The sequence below is a fragment of the Pleuronectes platessa genome, chromosome 12, assembly GCF_947347685.1.
Source record: "Pleuronectes platessa chromosome 12, fPlePla1.1, whole genome shotgun sequence".
Taxonomy (NCBI): Eukaryota; Metazoa; Chordata; class Actinopteri; order Pleuronectiformes; family Pleuronectidae; genus Pleuronectes; species Pleuronectes platessa.
Genome location: NC_070637.1, coordinates 18958962 through 18981348, shown reverse-complemented (window position 1 = coordinate 18981348; position 22387 = coordinate 18958962). Strand labels below are relative to the sequence as shown.

The window sequence follows — 22387 nt, the reverse complement described above, 5'->3', positions numbered from 1 at the left end:
AAAAAAAAAAAAAAAACACAATGGAGAAAGGACGTGAAAAGCCAGAATCATTTTGTCTTTTCTTTTAAAAATTTTTTCCCGATTTGTACGAATGGGAAGGTTATTATTTAAATTTTTTTCCTGAGTCAGAAAGAAGTTCCATGTTGTCTCTCACCTCGCTGACTGAAACTAACAGTCGGAGCTTTGGATGCAAACTCTTCAGGAAACTGTTCCAGGTGTTCTCCGCACCTCAGCTCATTTAATCAATTGAATCAGTGTAGAATTCAAAACCACAAATTGTAATCTTTTTTTCTTGGATCATTTTGACTCTAAAAAGGTGAAAGATTCTAACTGGAGCTGAAGAAACCACATCTGCCCCCCCCCCCCCAGCTCAACTCTCTACATTCAGGGCCGCCGGCCACCACCATGAGAAAGCAGCAGCAGCGGAGACAGAGTCCAGGAATCGGACGGAGACGACAGAGGCTGCAGCCCGTCTTCCTCAAAACAGACAAGTCACTGTGAATCCATTCATTTTCACACACTGGAGAACGGAAAGCAAAAAGATATCCACTTGCAACAGAAACACTGAATATAGGATAAACAGATGAAAGTAAAAAAAAAAGAAAGAAATATGAATAACAACACTGGAAAAGGGGGGGAAACTGTGGAAGGAAGGAAAGAGGAACAAAAGGACCAAGGGTCCGTCTGCCCTTTGAGTTCATCCCCACGAGGGGGGGGGGGGGGGGGGGGGGGGGAGGTTCCTTCCTGCACGTGGTTCGTGTCAACGTGTCCGAGTAGTTCAGTTGGAGCCTCCCTAAAGATATACTCAAAAATAAAAGATAAAAAAACAAAAAGCATCACTTAAATCAATGAGGGACAGAGAGTGGGGGGAGGGGGGGGGGGGTCAGTCCCGTGTCAGTGCGGCAGCTCGTGTGTCTGAACGTCCAGCTGTCCTCACACGGGCTTAGTGGCTTCATACAAAAAGAGGAGAGTGGGAGACCTGCAGGCGGTCGCTCTGCTGGGAGCTTCAGATGGACTCGAGCGAAACGGTCGGATGGTCGAGTTGGTTTTAAATGTACGTGGTTTATTTTTTTCTTATATTTTGAATTGCGCCCCCCCCCTTCGCTCGTTTGCAGCAGCAGCAGCAGTCCTACGGCTCAGTCATGTGCTCTCTCATGGGGTCGCCATGTTTGGAGGGTTGGTTGGGGGAGGTGGTTTGTGACGGATGGGTACCAGGGGGCAGGGTGTGGGTGATGGGGACACCCCCGGGCATCAACCCCTCCATAGGTCCAGGAATCCCACCGGGGGCGACGCCCACCACGCCAGGAGGGAATCTGGAGACGGACAGGAGACGATCAGCAGACGCCACAAAGAGCAAAGGAAAAAACTCATGGACTCAAAAATCAGGGTTTTTCTCTTTGGCTGCTGCTCAGTGGACGATCGTCACAACCAAATCTTTAGAGTAGCTAAGACTTAAACTTCTGAGGACACAGATAAAACACTGCAGATCTGAAAATGTCCGTGTTTGTTGGACGTGCTAAGCACCAGCTCTGTGAAGAGATGGTTCAGGGTTAAACGTGACGAGGAGCAGTGCAGCATGAAGTCAGTGAATGAGGATGTTAGTGGTTGTGTCTGTAGAGGACCACGTTAAAGGTTCATTCACCCAGATTACAAAGAACAAACTCCCACTCTAATTCCCCCTCTGCTGTTCAGGGTGTTTAACCACACTGACAGATTTCCATCTCTGAAAGTTCTGCTGCTCAAGGAATACAACTGAGGACAGAGGGAATTTATTTGTCTCGTGATATTGAGAAAATACATTAATTTAAATATTAGGGCCATTTTGCAGGAAAAGCCGAGAGGTTTGATATTCCTCCTATAAAATAAAATGTCGCTTAAAACAAGGATTTTATTCTCATACATTTTTTACCTTTATTCTGGTAATAATACAACTTTATTCATCTAAATCTTAAAGACTCTATTCCAGTCATATTATGAATTTATTCTTGTAAATGTTGATTCTCAGATCTGATATTTTGATTGGCCCTTCTCCTCAAAGTGTCTGAGCGGGTGGGACAAACCTCTGTAATGTGGGTGAACGGATCCTTTACTACAGGGAGCTGGAAGGGGAAAGTGTGGTGGGAAATAAAACAAGTGATAAAGTCCCAGGTTTGTTGTGAGAGTCTCATCGGTAAACAATGATGTGAGGCCTCATCCCGTCTTCACCCATCACACACTCTGAAAACAGTTCTGTCTACACATGTGCTGCTTGTTGAACAACTATTACACTTCTGGATTTCCAATGTGTCACAATGTTAAATGTGTGAGTGCTTCTTTAAACATGTCCAACACCAGAGTTATGGATTCAGTTTCGGGGGGGGGGGGGGGGAGGAGAAGGGGTCGGAGCATTGATGAGATGCAGTGCATTGTGGGTACAGCTACAGGGCATGTGAGGAGTGTGAAGCAACAAAAAAAAACTCTACAGGTTTCAATGGGATTTGGGTTTAATTCATGATACTTTTCATTTCCGCTGGCCTGTGGGCCAGCAGCGGTAGCTTTCATTTACCTGGTTGAGAATTACGTATATAATTTGTCCTGCATTCCCCCCGTTGCTATGGCCTGTACCATGGTTTGGTTCACTCGGCTGTGTGAGAGAAGCAGTTCAGTCTGGTTGAGACAATGTAGAGACTGAGAAACCAATGGACAAGTTCACGTGGGCCAAGTTCTGCGTAGAAATACGCCACAAAAACTGGGACCCAGCTTAAAATTCAGGAACAGAAAGTCAAAAGTGTGACAAACATACACATGAACATCTAGTCTACCCCGCCCCCCCACGTGTTCTGCCTCATCCACTGCAGTGTTCAGGGGATCTCTGTGCGATGCGAGCTGCCTGCAGGGTTTGCTTCAAATCCACCTCCTACCTGTAGGCGGCGCCATTGATCTCAGGGTGAACTTGAGTCAGCTGCTGCTCCATCATTCCCCAGGGCGCCGAGGTGATGAAGAATTCCTTGTTGACGCAGTTCCGGAGGCTGTCGGGGATGCGGCCTGTGTCGGAGGCAAGATGGAACAAAGTTGAGATGAAAGAGACCAACAACGTGGCAGAGTGTGGTGGTGGGCGCGTTCCGAGGCGTTACCGGTGACGGCTCTGCGGATCTCCGTGGCAGCGGCCTCCCTCATCTCCAGTGACGCCTGCTCGCTGTACCAGGCAGTGTGGGGGGTGCAGATCAGGTTGGGGGCATCTTTCAGGGCACCCTGGGAAAAACTGCGATGGCAAACCAAGGAAAGAAAGGAGAAGCAAAGTGATGAGAAGAACATGGAGGTAAACAGATACAACTTCCTTTATCATGATTGTTCCACTGTCATAACTTATTAACGGGGTTTCAGCTCAGATAATGTTAATGTCACTAAAAAGCTGAGGCTGTGAACAAACACCTGAAAGGCTCCGACTCGTGGACGTCCAAGGCGGCTCCCCGTATCCTGCCCTCCTTCAGGGCCTGAGCCAGAGCTTTCTCATCCACCAGACCTCCCCGCGCCGAGTTGACCAGGAAAGCCCCTTGACGCATCTACACACACACACACATTAAAAATTATTATTAGTAATTATGTTTTCATTAGTTTACAATCACCTGAAACAAAAATGGTGGATTCATTATTGCAGAATGAGGCCTTCAGCGGGTCGTCTTCAGCCCGCCATGTTTAACACAATACTCCATAATGGGAAAAACTAACAAACGCTGGCTCTAAAGATCTCCTTTAGTTGTTTTTTTAGCATAAAAGTTTCTCCTATAAGCTTTGAACTTTAGGAGCAAGGTGAAAGGTTTTCATTTGGTTGCAACCTGCAAAATCCTACGTGCTGGTCCTTTAAATACTATCATCTTCCAACAAGCGCTTATTCAGGGTTTATAAGAAAACCTAGCAGACAGACATACGTAGACTGAAGCTTATAACACTTGTGATGTGAAGTTGTATCGATGTCAACATGTGGGATTCAAATGGTCAAACCATTGAATCGAAACACAGATCGCCCTTCAGTTTATATCCTCCAGGTGGCAGCAGTAGTAAGGACTAGCAGAGCTGCAGTAACTCAACACTCTAACATGTTAGAGCTGCAGAAGGATTTTCAATCAGACTCATTCTGGGGCCTCACATTGAGCGATACAAAGCTGACGTCCAAATCATGAGCGATTACAAATTATAGTGTGTTTATAAATAATATAAAACATGTCCCACCACCAATAATTATCCCCCCCGATACGTTTGTCCCACTTATTCTGAATCCGGCGATTTTCCAAACCTCTGTGTCTGTTCCGAGTATCTCACCACTCGCATTAAACAGACAATAACTGGAAGTTGCCAACTAAAGGAGCGCTGGCAGCCGGGGAGAACCAGCGGCCGGCCAAGTCCGCTGCCGGTTCGCTGGCATGAAGCTGTCCTAGCGACCTCGGAGAAACATTAGCTCTGTAAAGAGAATGTGCAGCCTGCTTTTGAGCGTAATGAGAAAGAGCTTCTGCCAAATCGAGGCTTATCAGTTTCTGATAAATTGCCAGCTCCGTCAGCTCCTCCGACCAGGCTGCGTGTTTAATGTGAAGCAGTGAAATCAGTTTCCTTTATCCTCCATCACCTGAGGCTCATATTTCGAAAGACATGCAATTAATTTCTGGAGCTTCCTCAGCACCCGGGGTCCCCGACCTGTTTGATGGTGAAGTCGTTGATGAGGTGGTGGTTGTGTTCGTTCAGGTTGCAGTGCAGGGAGACGCAGTCGCTCTGGTAGAGCAGGTCCTGGAGCGTGTAGACCCGCTGAACGCCCAGCGAGCGCTCCAGGCCGTCCTGGAGGTAGGGGTCGTAGAAGAGAATGTTGAAGCCGAACGCCTTGGCCCGTATCGCCACCGCCTGGCCCGAGCGACCTGGGGGGGGGGGGGGGGGGGGGAGAGAGAGACATTACAAGGCTTAACAGAAATTATCAAATGTTTAATTTGACCCATTAAACCCTAAATAAGGAGACTCACCAAAGCCGATGAGGCCGAGCGTCTCTCCTCGGATCCTCGCAGCCCCCGACGCCACCTCCCGGATCTGCTCCACGCTCTGGACCCGCGTGCCCTCCCGGAGAGCCTGGTACAGCCAGGTGTTCCGTCGATACAGGTTGAGGATGTGACAAAGTGTCGAGTCGGCGGTTTCTTCTACAGCCGCTGAGGGAATGTTACACACTGCGATGCCTGGAGATCAGGACAGTGACAACCATAAGTACTTGAATTGATTAGCATCATAAAAATGCTTACGGATTTAATAGATATAATAGCTGCTTATGCGTCATTTTGAGGAGATCAATTTAGAGGTTTTATTTACGTTTAATTAGCAGGATATTTATTTTCTTAAGGCCTTGTGCAAAATAAAAAAAGCACCGTGTATGAAACTAAACTGTGAAGGGTAAGAGGATAATTAAAACTTCTAATTATGTTTATTTCATAAAAAAAAAAGGACTCTACATAAACCGTAATGAATTGTATCAGCTCAAATGACAACAGTTAGGATAACGCACTAAATCCTGCTCTCAAACCAAACATATGCCGAAGGGGCCAAAAGGGAATGTGAGAGGGGGGGGGGGGGTTCATATCAGTTGGAGCATCTGCTCTGCATATGAGATCCGTCACATTACATATTCTGTTTACAGTATGTCACCCCTCTTGTTACATGTGTTGTTTGTGTTAAGAGTTTGGTTTGGCCCCTGTCCAAAAGGTGCACTGTCCATATCCATAATGCATTATCTAATTTTTTACTTCCTCTCATGTGATTGGGGATGAATGAGCCATATGTGCACACGCGACCCTCATTGTTCATTAATCTCAGCACATGACGACTGTCTTCTTCTGCCCGTGTTTCCTACATCTGTCCCCCTTCCTCTTTTGTCCCCATCTGTCCCCCTTCCTCTTTTGTCCCCATCTGTCCCTCAGCCTCACCGAGCTCCCCGGCCGCCTTGATGTCGATGTTGTCGTAGCCGCTGCCGATGCGGATGATGATGCGCAGCGACTTGAACTTCTCCAGGTCCTCTCTGGTCAGGGTGATGGTGTGGTACATCATGGCTCCTACTGCCTCGTTCAGCACCTGGAGGGACATTAGAGATCATCATCACTTACTGCGTCACTATTTCCTTTTCAAATCATAATGCACTTTTACGTGCATTTTCTATCACTCTCACAGTGTCATGGTTGGTCTTCACCATTATCATCCACTAGTTGCGACCCGAGTGCTTTCACCACCCTCTCATTCCTCTCGACCAAAGTTTGTCTGCGATTCTTCATCTAAATGCAAATGGCTTGTTTATGTGCTCGCTCTAAAATATGAGTGCTTGTCCGTGTGTTTATTATGAGTGCCCGCCAAAGCTTGTTTTTGTCACAAAGCATTCATTCAGAGTGTATGCAAACAAGCTTAGAGTGGATGCAGGCAGCGCCATAAAGTAAACTGACAGCTGCTGAGCAACCCAGAAAGCATACGCAAGGAGCTTCTGTGAGACACGGCCGTTAAAAAAAATAACAGGTTTAAATTCTCAGCCCTGCTAACTGAATTAACCCAACCGAGCCAGATTAGCATGGCCATGAATTTACATGCAACATTTTTTTTTATTATTATTGGAGCTAGCTGCAGTGGGAGCCGGGTGCTAAATTCAAGGTTAAAGCTCTTCTCGTGCATTAATCTCATTACTTGAGTGGAGCGGGTCCGTGGCAGCTCGTGGCTGGAGACAAACAAAATGACACAGATTCACAGCAACAGGATTTTTTTTTTATATAAGGTGGAAAAAAAGCAGCAAATGGATTTTGTAAAGAGTTAATGAGTTAAAATTTAAAGAAAGGAGCTTCTGGCTCGATCGAGGCCCCATTTTCCTGTAAGCGAAGCTAAGCTAATAACCTATCGACTCCAGCTAGGAGATATGTGTTATTTAATGAGTTGTAGAGGTGCTGGTAGGCTATTTACCTAACTTTAAAGTGAGCTTCATGCTAAGCTAGGCTAATCTCCTCCTGGCTCTAGCTATAAAACATGTTGATAAGTGAGTTTTTCGAGTTGCTTGCAGGGTATTTATTTAGATTTATTTAGCTTTAACACGAACCAGGCCTTTCTCTCCTCCCTGTGTTCTCTAATGTTAAGCTAAGCTCATCACCCCCCCCCCCCCCCCGGCTTGAGCTTCATTGTGAGCATGACTCTAAAATAGTGTCAATCTTCTAATCTAATTTACTTACTCAATTTTAAAACAAAGTTCAATAGATTATTAGATTTTTTTTTTTTTTTTCAACTTTTGTTAGTAATTTGACTTCATCTGTGTTTTCTGAATCTCTTCTGCGATCATAAGCCGCTGAGCTTCAGAGGAAATGCCTGAGGTTTGGAGTTGTGGTTTGTCCAGAACAATAATTTTATACATCGATATCGTCATATATATTTTGGCCTTCGTGCCTTTATTACATAGAGACAGGAAATGTTGTAGGAAATTGAGACGGGGAATGACAGGCCGAAAATGATCCGGCCAGTTGGTAATGGAACCAGTTCCTGTGGCTCAGGCCATGTTTTGTCCATGTGGTACATCCCCTAAACATTCCATTATCAGATCGCATGTCAACACGGTTAAGCCACATCGCAAATAATCACCATAACTGCACTGTCAGCTAAAGCTGCGCAAATACCAAAGTGAATGAATTTAAAAACACTGACAGAGCGCTGACAAGCCCCATCTCCCTTCACACGTTCTTTCAGCGAGATACTTGTAATTTTCTCAGATGCATTCTCGACTGTGGTTTTAACCAGTTGTACTTTGCACAGAAACACCAGCTCTTCATCACTTTCAGCTGCGGTTACAGAAGAGACACTTGAAAAACACATCCAGCAATTCACGAGGTCTTTTTTGTCTTTCCAAGGACAGCGCCGAATTACAGTAGTGAACACACAATGAGTGCTTTCCAATCTTATTCTTTTCTGTAATGTGTGCTCCACGGAGGCGGCGGCATTTTGGCAGGTCACCAGCAGCTACAGTTTCCACTGATTCCTTAAGTGATAGATTTGTTAATCGATGCATCTGCTTACTTTCATGGCAGAGCGCGGGAGAAGACGGCCGCGTGCTGTTGTTTGCATGCTTGGTGTGTGAGGATGTTTATATACTAGTGGAGGAACAGTACTTCAGACGTGCAGTGAAGTTATTAGTCATTTTGTGTGTGTGTGTGTGTGTGTGTGTGTAGCGTGCCCCATCTGTACCGTTTGCTGTGCAGTTATGGGAACGCTGCCAACAACTACACTCCCAGAAGGGTCCTCTGTGTGTCTATAATGGATTCACTACGAGATCATCTTACTGGACAGAGATTGATTGTGTGTGTGTGTGTGTGTGTGTGTGTGTGTGTGTGTGTGTGTGTGTGTGTGTGTGTGTGTGCGTGTTGCAAGAAAAATACTGGAGTTCTATGTAGGAAAGCATTTCTTCCATTTAACCTCTAAACTTAATGTAAGTTTGGCAGGAGAGTAAAACTGACAGCGTTTCAATTGTACATGAGGAATACTGAAGATTTAGAGAATTACATAGATTGATAAAAATAATATTCTCCTTTCTAAATACAAACCCTCCAGGTTGGGTTGTTAACGTGCTCCGGTGTATAGACAGTAATGTGATGACAAACCTTCCACTCGCTGTGGCTCGGAACAATTACACTGTATTTCTATTACCAGCCTCCTCCTTATTTAACAAGGCAGCACTTCAGCACCCGGAGGGATTAGAGTCAGTGATGAAACCATAATGGTTGAACTGGGAAAGGGGACCAGGAAAGTGGGCTGGAATATTATTAAAACATTACAGAGGAGGGGACACAGAGGAGAGGGACCATTGTTCTGGACTCGACTGAGGGCAAATTATTCAAGAGACGCAGTCAAAGTGGGAGCACAAAGCGTGTGTCTGCTTCGGATCATGAGCTCCTGCAGATACTGTTAGTGTTAGAGCAAATAGCAAAGTGACACCACAGAGTATAATAACGTTTTAGTTCTAAATAAGTTACACTTGTACTTTTGATAACACATAAGTGTCCTTAAAGGTTCAGTGTGTATGATTAAGGGACATCTAGTGGTGAAGTTGCATGTTGCAGCTGAATAGCCCTCACCTCACCCTCCCCCTCCAAGCATGAAAGAGGACCTGTGGAAACCTTCAGTTGCAATAAAAACTCAAAAGGTGTCTATTTTGTCCAGTTTGGGCTACTGTTAAAATACATGGCTGCCTCCGAAGAGAGGACCCTCTCCAGATGTAAATATAAAGTGTTTCAATATAAAGGACCCATTCCAAGAAAACTATTTATAAAATTTAGATGAAACGCACTGGATATTTTATATCAAATTTCTGCGAATAGAACCATCAAACGTTTCAGTGCTTATGTGAAAATATAAAATAAAATGGAGAAAATGTAACCGGTTAATTTTCTGCCAGTCGGACCAGTGGCTGCTACATTTTCATAGGATAACAGAGATTTTTATTTTTGTACCTTTTCGTGAATCTCCTGTGTGGACTGGGCGTCACAGAAGGCCACAGTGGCCAGGTCTTTGAGAATGGGCATCTCCACGGTGCAGTCGCGCCCATCCAGCAGCGCCACCAGGGGGCGTGGGTGCATAGGTCCATTCATAATCTGGGGCCGAATACCTGCAGAGAGAAGGAAAGAGGAGAGAGGGAGTTAATTATTTATGTTGCATGCAAGCCCACACGCAAACACACACACACAAAGACACACACACACACACACAGCATGAGCTGCAGAGGGATCAGTAAAAAATGAAATTGCATCCCAGAGCAGGGAGTGTTTACACAGGATAGGACTGTGTGTTATGCCTGTGTGATGACAGACACACACACACAAACACACACACATACCCCTGAGTGGAATCGATGCTTTTAACCTGGACTGAGCCACTGTCTACTTTAAACCACAATCATCATCTCCCATCCCTGGCAACACTGGTCGATGTCTCTCACTCGCACATGCTCGCGCTCACACACACACAAATATGATATGAACGATTTAGAGGAGGATTGGGGGGGGGGGGGGGTGCCCTACCCCTCAGCTGTTCAAATGTTATATAAGTTATTTGTTAAATGCACTAGTATCGGCCGATATGCAAAGTCCAGGTATTGGAATCTGTACCTCAAGGAATATGAACTCTAAGTTTGGTGAAAATCAGTCTGTGCTTTGTTGAGTTACACACCCACACCCACCCTCCACCAACACACACACACGAGAACAGTTAAGAAACAACAAACCAGTTAAAAATCAGGCTGGGGGGGCACAAGCACCTCCCTGGTGAGAGTGATCGAATCACCTCCTGGATATGACACAGAGTGATCATGTGACTACCCGTCTGCTGCGCTGCTATCCACACTGTTACCAGGCAACAGGTCCTTTCACCCCATGAGGTCATCACCTCCATTATCCTATCACCATACAGAAGCTGGCAGGCCTTAAATGTGTGCTCTTGTGTGTGTGTGTGTGTGTGTGTGTGTCTGCACCTTCTTGTAACTGTACAGTTTACAACCTTCACCCACTTAACAGAGTAGCCTCCTTCCAACCCTAAAGAAAAAAAACAGCCGGTTCACCAATAATCACATCTAAACTTGTGACCCTCTTCAGGTCCGTCAACTAGATTCTGTAAATGTAATAATCTCGTCTGACTAATAAACGAACGCCTTCAGTCGACTCTGACGGACTCAAACAATTTACTAACTTTCCCTCAGAAATAGAAAAAAACAACAATGCAACGTGTTCTTATGTGATAAGAAAACACAGAATCACGCAGAGGAGGAAGGAATCTGACATTTGCGGACCCAAATTCCACGAAAAAAGAGGGACGAGAAAAAAGAGGGACGAGAAAAAAGAGGGGTGGGGTCCATGCACCACCACTCTCCGGCTCCCTGCTGCCTGTTGTCATGGTGATTAGAGGATTTGGGCAGGATTATGAAATATTTTATTTAGTGGCATCTGCGCTGCTGGAGAGGAAATCCTAGCCCGCTCGCTCTGTGTCTCTCGCTAGAACTCCTCCAGCTTTTCGGAGGAAAAGATGATGTTTGTGACCTACACGACTGCAGCATGACAACATATGAGCTTTAAACACAGTAGATGCACTTAATGGGACAACAGGAGGTCCTTGTGAAGGCAGCAGTGTTTCAGTAAACTGTGTTCGCTCTTATTCTGTTCCTTTCCACAGGGTGTTTTCCTCGTATTGTTCTGAAATTTGAATACCCTGAATTTTCTTTAATTTAGCTTGATAGTTTTTTTTTGTTCGGTGCCCTCACTGGTTTTGATAAACTGTTATTTCTGTCTCTTTCCTTCCACGTTCCTATCAAACCACAGGGGAGAGTATTGAACCAGATTCAAAATCGGAGAAAGTGAGGCGTGTGCCACAAAACCCTGACAAGCCGATTTCGTAAAGATAAAGAACTCGAAACTGGTAGAAAATGGCAGAGATGGGTTAAGTCGTTCTCAGGTAATCCTGCTGACGAATAAACCAACAAATAACCAAACGAACAGAAACGGGTGAAAACACAAACTCCTTAGCGGAGGTAACTGGGAAAGGAAGAGAGTGGCAAGAAACTGGGTGAGGAGGGAAGGAGCAGTGGATGAGGAGGGAGGGAGCAGTGGGTGAGGAGGGAGGGAGCAGTGGGTGAGGAGGGAGGGAGCAGCGGTTGAGGAGGGAGGGAGCAGTGGGTGAGGAGGGAGGGAGCAGCGGTTGAGGAGCAGAGTCTCTGATGAAAAACTGTATCCTTGTTATGTCTGAAGCTTAATATCTCTATTGGTGCACCTACTTGTGTGATCAAGACCACCCACTGACCCCCCCCATCACAAATCCTTGGTAACATTGATGAGAAACGTGCAATATATAAATGAACTCGGAAATTATTTTGATTATTCTTATAATTTTGCATATGGTGTTTCTTCCACAGAAAGCCTGAAGGGGTCTGACACAGCCTCGAGGAAGCAGAGAGGCTCGAGTTACTTTATGGGAAATGGATTCACTCTTTTATGGCGAGCCTAAATATATTCCTTATGAGTTCCTGAAAATGTGCAATAAGAATTAATGGAGTTTTTCCTTCAACCCATTCACGGTGAACGGCTCACTGTGATTTAGGGAAAGATTTCCCTAGCCATTTCCATGACTAAAATGATGAGCTGTTGATCAGGATTAGCCTTGTCCTGCGGTTTATTCTATATAATTGCCTTGTCTTCGTGTTTTGTATCTTGCTTACTCTACTCTTGAATGTTTTGTGTTGCTTTTTACGAGCTGAAGATTTTTTTTATAACTGCTACGTGAGCCACTTATAGCAGATGAAGACATTACTTTTTATTATACTCATTATATTACAACCGTTATCATTATTATTACCTCTGCAAAATGAGGTTATGTTTTCACCCCTGTCCGTTTGTTTGTTAGTGAGAGTATGCAAAAACTACAGAACGGATTTCCGTGAAACTTGGCTGAAGGATGCATTGTGGGTCAGGAAAGAACCCATTAAATTCTGCTGAGGATGTGGATCAGGGATCTAGGCGTGTCTTGGATTTTTTTTCCCCCACTTCCTTTTTTTATATTTCAAATTTCCCTGGGAATAATTAATGGATCTTGATGATAAAAAAAAAAAAATCAGGGGTATTCCGAGGACTGATAACTATAAGTGTGTTCAATTTGATGCAGCCTGATTGAATTTAAAGGGACTATTGGGCCTTGGTGAAGGTATGTGCTCTGCTGAGTGATTCTTAAGATTGTGCAGTGCGCGTTATAAAAGCGAGCGATTCATAAAAGCCCAAATGTCATATCAATAGAGAAGAATTATGAGAAAAGAGGACAGAAAAGGTTAAAAAAGGAGTGATGTGGAGGAGGTGAACTCAAGCTTTCTGTACCATTTTCTTCTTTTTATAGCGGATAAGAAAGCATGTATTATTCTCACAGGAGGAACCCATTTTGTGTGTGTGTGTCTGTGTGTGTGTGTGTGTGTGTGTGTGTGTGTGTGTGTGTGTGTGTGTGTGTGTGTGTTAGCGAGGCAGCTCTGGGGAGAGGAAAACCGTTTGCCAACACACCTGTGGCTCCACATCTCTCCCTGCACCTCTTCATCACACGCCTGCAGAGTTCATCATTATCACAGCTCAGCCTGACTGAGGAAGAAAGCCTCTTCATCATCCAACCGACAAACACACAAGGAAACGCACTGATCCTCCCGGCATCCGCTCCTCTTACTGTATAGACATGTCAGTGAGAAGCAGCTGGAAACAGCAGCGTCACTTGTGGAAAGTGGGTAAAAAAATGCTGTTGATTAATTATTTTCCCGGTGGCTAATAGCCTCTCTCCCGCCTAATAAGGCAGAACGTGGCCCTGCATCCAACACATGATGAATCTGCGGATAATTAACGCCCAGCAAGGCCGTTAATGAGGCTCTTAATGACTCAGATACCTGGCCTTCCCCCACAAAAAGTGAAAAGGACAGAATTGCACCTGAGCAGTTGTGTGTTTTGGTTTCTTAATTTCAAAGGATTTCATTTAGAGAATTAAAAAAATCCTCTCCCGATCAATCAGTGTGTATTTCACTAAGAAATCAAGAGTGTTGCCGTTGTTGACTCTGGATCAGCCTGTTGTCGACCGTCGCTCTAGGGACCGTCTGTCACGTCAGTGTTAATGAGTTTGGAGCTTTAGTCTCTCGTGTCTCACACTCAGACGGTTACACTACACTACATTTTCCTGCCGCCAGCGCAGGTCGAGCAGAATCCATCATCATTTTGTAAACTCCTCAAAAGCACCAGCGATGAGCTTCAACAGTGATGAAAGTGTCAGCAGGGAAACATGACTCAGAAAGACACTGACAACATGATGACACTCGCTCCCTGACTCATTAAAATGGCCTCAAGAGCTTGTGTTGCTAAAGTAAAGAAAATGATCAAATGTAACCAGAAATTAAAATACTGTTAATGTAAATGAAAGCAGGTTCAGATAGAAAACACACAATTGCTTTCAATATTCACATTTTACCATAACTGTATTCTGCCACTTTACTAACTCAAGTGCTGAAAGGGAAGGAAACACCAATATCACACTTTCAGGCTTGAGACGATAACGTCTTCACTTGGGGACCGCGAGTAAATTCAATAAACTGTGCGTGGGTCTGATAAGAAAAGTTATATGCTCCCTGTGGATTTTCTGTCGTACTTTCTGAGCTTAAATGTGATTCTGACCTTCCCCTGCAAAGAGTTTTATTGGCTTTTCTATCTTTGTCATGTGTTTTATAGGTATGTATTTCAATTTTGTAATTAATGTTTTTTTATAATCTAGTTGATCAGTGTGAGCATAGTGTTAACACACACACTGACAGTTAATATTAATCATTTAAACATTTTTTTTTTACATTCAATAAAACTTGTCCACAAATGTGTAAAACAAAAACATTTATAAAAGTAAAGAAATCCTAATAAATTTATTTTTTGTTTGTGTAAAATCTGAGGTAGCCAGTCTCAGCCTCAAACATCTCTGTTATAAAGAAGGTTAAATATATAAAGGTCACTGTGTTGAAAAAGCACCACAGCAACACTCGTAGTAATATTCCAGCACTGCTTCACTCTATGACCCACTATGTCACTACAGGCTTCTGTAAACTAAACGTTCATTACCATAGGGGCCTGATTGGGCCTTGTGGGATATTACCGAGCCTCAGAATTAGCTCGCAGCTGCAGACGGCTGTAATAACATCATCTGTTGATGTTAGATGTGAGCAGTAACATAACTGGCAATGGTTACCGTATGCGTGTAGACTGTGGATGATTAATGCATGAGAAGCCAATCTGCGATATGTGGATCATGAGGAATTAGTTGTTTTGTGATCAAAATTCAAAACAGATCCTGTTAAAAAAAGATTATGAAATAATTATCCCCTAATAACAATAACTATTACAGCCTAATGCTTTCTCAGCATACAGATGATAAGTTCTGGGTCAGAACAGTGACGTCTTTATCCAATAACTTATATTTGTTGTGTCCCTCGTGGCCAGAGAGCCTCCTTTTAATAAAGAGCAGAAAAAAGTTGCATCTAGTTCTTTTATCTTTACTTCTTTTAAAATGTACAATGTAATACTGGCCACTAGGGGTCTCTCAAACAAAACAATAACAAAAGACCTAATGTGATGGTGTGGTGAAGCAGCATAGGATCATGGGAGTAGTTTTTTTCACCACCCTTGGTGTTGCAGCTTAATGGGGATTTTGAAAAGTGCTCTATAGTATTATTATGATCAGTAATTTTGTAACAGTTATGAATTATTAACTTTTAATTAAAAGTCGACCAAAATGAAGAATCGTTTTCTAGAATAAAATTGGTGATTTCTCTGGGTTTGAATACTGTTGGAAACATTTTGGATAATGCAAGTACACAAGTCAGCAAAATATATAACGCATGTCTAGTCATTTAAATGAAGAAATATTAGACAATATATTTTTAACTTGGGTACTTCTACTTCCTCTCCTGTTTATATCCATCTTGCTCTCTCTCCATCCTTCTTTCTCCCCAGGGTCAATCACCAGCCCGGCGGGTTTGGCAGCAGCATGCCAACTTCCCCGCCCGGCAGCTAGACACAGAACCTGTCCAGGAAACTAAAGCAGAGCCAGAACTCTCCTCCCTGTCCAAACACAGAGCCCCACCCCACAGCAGACAAAACACCAGACTCGCTTTTAATCGAGGACAAAAAAAGGCACCGCAGAGGCGTTTCTCAAGGCCCCTACATTCGCTGTAACGTAAAAAACTTCTGTGAGCGGCTCAGCCTACACACACACGACTAAAGATGGTTTACATTAAGCGGTATGATATCTTGGCCAGATAAAAAAAATGCAAATGGCCTGTGCCAATTTCCTGTTATTGTACCCAAAGTATTTATCACAGCGCAACAGCCAGCATTGTGTGAAGGCCAAGCAAGTAAAGAGGAACAAAGCCAGCAGCTTGACTAACTACATCTAACCCGTGCTCAAAGTGACAGCAGGCTTATTCAGTGGAGGTCGTGCATTGTTACAGCCCACAAGGGGAAGCTCAAACGCACTGAGGTTGATATCATCCTTTAGCCAATGTTAATCACAAACTGGATGATTCTCCAGGCAGTAAGAAAACTTTTGGCAGAGCCGTCAAGAGCGTACTCTCTCCACCGCAAATGGATTGCAGATGTTCCACACTAGAAAGTCTTTTTGGATTCCGACAACAGGAATAGAAGTAATCTTTTTAAATGTTAGAAGAAGCAGAAGAAGAAGAAAAAGAAGGGGGGGAAAAAAGAGACACAGAACTCGTATAAATATGTCTCTCCCCGGTGAATACGATCTGCTGTCTAATTCTCTCATTTGGAGGGGCTGATCTTGGAAAAGCAGCTCAGAAAAGCTCCGCTGCCAGATGCCGTGAGTCACAGTTTTCAGAGGGAGAGGGATCATTCCCTAAGTAGAGCGCAAACAATCAATGAAAGAAAATAAACCCCTCGCTCAAACCTGTACTTCTCCCCTTGGGTTTGGAAAGTCTTCAAATTGGTATTTAATAACATCGCACAACATCGGTTATCTTTACTTCTGCAGCTCTATTTTCTGACAGGGCCTGTGTTTTTTTCTTCCCCCTCCTCGGTCGGTTTGCAAAGATGATTTCATTTGCAAGCTAATGTGCTCCCCTCAGATTTACCTGTTTGCAAAGGCAGTCCCACACACTTTGAAAGGTAAATGGTGCTCTTTGGGAGTGTGGAGTGGTATAACCTTACCTGCACTATTGTGATTTCCAGAATAATTACACTGTGTCCATCTCAAATCTCTTTTAATAGCACTCGGAGACAGTTAAGTAGCCTGACCTACAAAAGGAGGGACTCACTTTGGAAGATTCTCTCTTATTTCCTGATGTCATCTTCAACTCCCTCTAAATGACATGTGGCCTCTTCTAGCAAAGCCTCGTCAAGCATCAGCTCATTCTTTTCGCTCCTCTCCCATCTCCTTTCCCCCCTCGTCGTGTGTGAAAGCCGACGAAGCGCTCCTAAATTACTCAGACTGGTGTGGTACATGCCATGGTTGCTCCCACACCAGCCGCAGCATCAGTGGAACAATAAACCTGGAAAAACAAAAGGAAGTGAGGGAAGATTTTCCATGGCACGATGATTTCGGGGCCACAACGGCGGCGGTCACCGGGTTCACAGCGAGCTTTCAGAGAAAACTACTCCGCGGTTGACACCGAGCCAAAACGGGCTCAACGCCGACTTAGGCCCAACAGCTGGTTCTGGTTACCTAGCAACTCCCAAGCTGGGGGCTCCAGTGATGGGATAGTCCAAACGGAGAGAGAGGGGAGGGGGGCTGATAACCCAGCAGGTTTTCATTGTGGCAAGTGCAGCAGTGAAAAAAAAAAGGGAAAGCTTGATTCCATGATACCAAATCGTGCCACCAGAAGGCAACGTGCCACAGGCCACCCAACCTGGCAACCCAAACCCGGAGCGTGAGGTCTGGAGGGCAGCGTCCGAACACGAGCGGAACAAGCGGCGCCGTTCTGCGGCATTTTCCAGGGAGCCGTCAGAAGCCAACATGGTTCAGTACTGCCAACACACACACAGCTATCCTTATTAGGACTTTACATGGATTCCTTTCATCGGGGGGCAGCCTAACCTTAACCAGGACCAATTCATACCTAACCAAACCACAATTCTCCTCTAACACCTACATAAGGACCTCAGAAATTGTGTCTTGTCTCATTAGGACATGGTCCCCATGAGATCTACTGGTCCTGCTGACCTGGGTGCAGAGAACAAAACATACACACATGAATTAAATGTTCGAGGGCATCACAGCTCACAACGCTGTGTTTTCTTAACGCTGGTGGTGTGTGTCCACCTGCACGCTATGTGACATAATACCTGTGATAGAAATTTTACTCATTAGGGCAATGATTGATATTGATGTTTTCGAAAGATAACAAATGTTGCCTGAGAAGTCAGGGGTTGCCCTCATGACTGTTATGTGACATCCTCACTGACGAGGTCACCAAACAAAGACTTAACAGAACAGAGGATTTGTGTTTGTAAACTACTCAAGGGATTTTGAGAAACAGATGCTACATTCCAAAGGTCTGGGAAAGATCAGGTGACAGGATAATGGTCACCTGTTGCTTAACATGAAAGAGGTTGATCGATAACATTTATCTCCTCTCTAGGAGGGGCTTGGAGATGTATAAAGTGCTGCTTTTCTTGTATGTCATTGCTCATTGTATGAGATCCATTCCATGGTCTTGTACATTGATGCCCATCTGCAGATGTAGAATAAACTTCCAGAAAGACATTGTAATGACTTGTGCTTGATTATTGAGAAATTCCCATGACAATTTGGCGTTGTCGGCAGGATCACTGATGTGAGAGGACATTCTGGATCTCAAAGCTGAAGGTAATAGTGCACAAAAGAGTCTAAAAGACTCTTACCTCAACCTCCCTAAACAGTTTGGAGAAGTGGGGACTGGATGCTGAAGAGAAGGAGAGCCCTCTCACTGAAGTGATCAAGCGAACCGAGTACGACAAGCTACAGTTTTCTTTCTGGCAAGTAAATTCTGGTTTTAGATCTTTAGAAAAAGGTCAAGGGTAAAGAGATCCACTCATTTAGTGAGGAACAGACGTGTTTGCATGGCAAGGTTTTGAGTTACAAAATCGGTGTAGGATCCAGGAGCGCTCCAGGAAGGAACCTTTCAGGAAAAAGGTCCAAATGTTAACGGGTTTAACAAGGTATTTATAAATGTATGGAGTGTTTATTTATTTAAACACACCTTTAAGTTTGAGCTCTGACGTCGAGTTCATGATAAAATAACTGTTATCATAAAATAAGTAATAGCATTTCCAAGTATTTAATACCTAGAGGCGTATTACTAGAGAGAAGAGTGTGTCTAGAGATTTGAATGATATTTCTCTAAAAGTATTATGATGCACTAAGGGTATTTAAAAAAAAAAAAAAAAGGGGAGAAGAGGTTTTCTAAAAAACCTCCTATTTAGGAAAAGTAACTAAATACGAGATATAATTGGGTTTATTAAAGCTAAAAAGGAAAAGAAAATAATCTCAAATCAAAATTCAAATTAAAAAATAGATAAATATAGATAAAATAAACAAAAAAGGAAAAAGAATAAACTTCCAGAAAGACATTGTAATGACTTGTGCTTGATTATTGAGAAATTCCCATGACATACCTCAACATCACATGCAACAACTCAACATGCATGTTAACGAGAATCCAGCGCCTGTCTCCCGAGTGTGTTTATGATCCCCTGGCATCGGTAGAAAAGAGGGGAGGTGTAATCCTTTTTTTCCCGACAGACTTGCCTCCTCCAGGCCCCCGCACCGGACCCTATCACAACCCGGCTGCACCGCCGCCACCCCAGCCTGTCTCTTGTTCCCCCGATGTGGACACACAAAGACCTTGTTTGTCCTCCCCTCTGCCTGCCCACATCCAAACTTATCACCACCCAAAACGCCCAGCCAAGAGTGGGTGAGGGTGGTGGGGGGAGGAAATGGAGGGGATGAGAGAGAGGAAGGCAGGGTGAAGCTACATGTAAAAAGAAAAAAAACAAGAGACAGAGGTGAGGAAGAAAGCAGAAAACAGAAGCTGACATGACGACATCACAGGTGACATCAGTGTGATATTGACAACGTGGTGGGGGAGGAGCTGAGAATCCATCCGGCTCTTCCTTTAAAGTTGTCTTTTGTGCTTTACTATAGCAGGGCCTAAAAAACAACTGCCCGGTCCAGAGACAAAAGCAGCTGTCAGTGCAAATGAACAGCAGACAGTGCACGCCAGCCTTTCTTGGCATGCACACCCACAAATGAGTGTGTGCAGGTTGAGCAGGGAAAGTTGTGTTTGGAGGACGGAAGGCTGATGTCACTGCTCAGACTCTGGTCATTGACAGAAAAGCGGGGAGAAAGTCTCCTAATGGCTGCTGATTATGATCACGAGGCATTTCAGTTACACTATTTTATTTTGTGCTCCAAATTATATTTAATTCAATTTGCTGAATAACACCGGCTGTTTTTTTTTGTTTTTTTTACAAGCATCTAAATAAGAACAGAAATGTATTTTTAAAAAACAAAACTAATGAGGCCTAAACACTGACTGCTCTTTAAAGCCCACATTCTTTAAATCCACGCTGCCTGAATACACACAATGAGGTCGAGAGCGTTCACACACACGAACAGCCGTTAACACATAAAGACACTTCTCCTGCGACCTTTGACCCTCCAAATGACAGCCCATCCAATCGCACCATCCTCTTGCTGCGGTGCGGTTTAAAACCAAGAGAGAACACACACACACACACACACACACACACACACACACACACACACACACACACACACACACACACACACACACACACACACACACACACACACACACACACACACACACACACACACACACACACACACACACACACACACACACACACACACACACACACCTCATGACACACTTCATTGCAAAAACATAAGAGGCTCATTACCCCTAAAGCCAAATCTAACTCCTCCCATCCCGCCATTTCACACACACACACACACACACCACAGATTTGTATTATTACCCTTAATGAGTACATGCACACACACACACACACACACACATATATATATATATATATATACACACACACACTGTATGCACAAGATAACGTGATATACATGCTCCTTGCCTGGGAAATGCTGTCTCCACATTCTTCAAAATCAAGGACTGCACATGGCAGAGGAGGAAATGTGGAGGAGAGGGACACAAAAAAAAGAAGAAGTGGGCGTTGGGGGATTCTCACACACTGCCCTGGGGTTATCCTCTTGTTTCCTCTCTACCTCCTCCTCCAGCCTCCCACCCTCCCTCTCGCTCTCTCTCACTCTCTCTCTGTCTGTCTGTCTGTCGTCCTCCGCTGTCTTCACTCGCTCTCCCCGCTGCTTGTTTCCAAATCTGTCCGCCTTCGTCACCTCACCTCCAGAAGCTCCATTCCTCCTTCTCCAACGACCGGTCGACTCCTGAGAGGAGGGGGAGAAGGAAAAAAAAAAAGGGAAGGTGGCAGAGGGGGGGGGGGGGCAGAGGCTGAGTGCGGGGGAGCGAGAACTATACAATCGCCACCCGCCCGTGCGGTTAAACTCCTTTTAATCTCCAAAGAAGGAGGAGGAAAAAAAAAAAATTGGGATCTCTATTTGTCTTCAGCCGGGAATCTGCGCTCTTCTTCAGCCGAATCACTCCTCAGCCTCCTCCTTCCTGCTCCGGCTCCCTCCTCTCTCCCTTCACGGCAGGTTTGGGCTATTCATCCAGACGTCAGGCTCACTCCGTTAGCCTTTTGTTGCAAGTCACAGAAAGAGAGAGAGAGCGAGAGAGCGAGAGAGCACCAGAGAGAGAGAGAGAGAGAGAGAGAGAGAGAGAGAGAGAGAGAGAGAGAGAGTGTGAAAGGGGTGGTGGGGGGACAAAATGGAAAAGACGGGAAAAAAAAAACCCAGAGAAAACAAGCTGGTGCCACAGCTATGCACGAGAAAATAAAAGGGGGAGGTAAATAAAAGAGACGAGAGAGAGAGAGTGAGGGAAAAAAATCCTTGAAGAGCACCAGTCACAGCGAGAGGTGCAGCGCTCCTGGCACACATTCGACTCCCTTTTCCATTCTCTTCGACCTTCCCCTCCGCTCAACATTTTTGCCTTCGCTCCCCCCTTCTTTCTTTTTTTCCTCCCGTCCCTCCCTCCTTCCCTCCATCTCTGTTTTATTATGTGTGATTTGGACACACACACACACACACACACACACACACACACACACACACACACACACACACACACACACACACACACACACACACACACACACACACACACACACACACACACACACACACACACACACACACACACACACACACACACACACACACACACACACACACACACACGATTCATCAATCAACCAACAAATCATCAAATAATGACTTTTAACAGACATGTGCTGACAGACACTGAGTATTACAGACATAACGGTGCATACATGTTTTAGATGTAACAAGTTCAGATTTTTTCCTGAATCATATTTAAAGGTCCCCACAAGTCACAAGAATATTTGTAATAATAATTGATAAAAAAAATGTCATGATTATTTAATTAATATAATATAATTTAATTAATTAATTATACTTATACCATCAAAATAATCATGTATACATAGTCTTTTGTTTAATTAGGTATAAGCCCGGTTATAAATGGTGATTAGATGGTTTTCCATTGCTTGGTGAGGACTTTGCTAAGTCTTGTTTGACATCACAAGCACCCCAGAAAGCAACGCCCCAGAAAGCAACGCCCCAGAAAGCATCTCCCCAGAAAGCAATGTCACAGAAAGAAATGCATCATAAGCATCGTATCTGAAACCACTCC

At 44.3% G+C, this 22387-nt stretch overlaps 1 protein-coding gene across 1 annotated transcript in view; it reads right to left on the bottom strand.

The window, feature by feature from the left end:
- Positions 1-726: 726 nt before the first annotated feature.
- ctbp2a (C-terminal binding protein 2a) overlaps positions 727-22387 on the bottom strand; it is a 31955-nt gene continuing 10294 nt past the window's right edge. The window contains exons 2-9 of the mRNA XM_053436144.1: positions 9474-9628; positions 5934-6078; positions 4986-5192; positions 4669-4883; positions 3412-3542; positions 3114-3241; positions 2901-3024; positions 727-1313 (exon numbers count right to left, since the gene is read on the bottom strand). Coding sequence (XP_053292119.1) covers positions 1130-1313; positions 2901-3024; positions 3114-3241; positions 3412-3542; positions 4669-4883; positions 4986-5192; positions 5934-6078; positions 9474-9628 — 1289 coding nt within the window. The 3' untranslated portion in view covers positions 727-1129. The remainder of the gene's footprint in view (positions 1314-2900; positions 3025-3113; positions 3242-3411; positions 3543-4668; positions 4884-4985; positions 5193-5933; positions 6079-9473; positions 9629-22387) is intronic.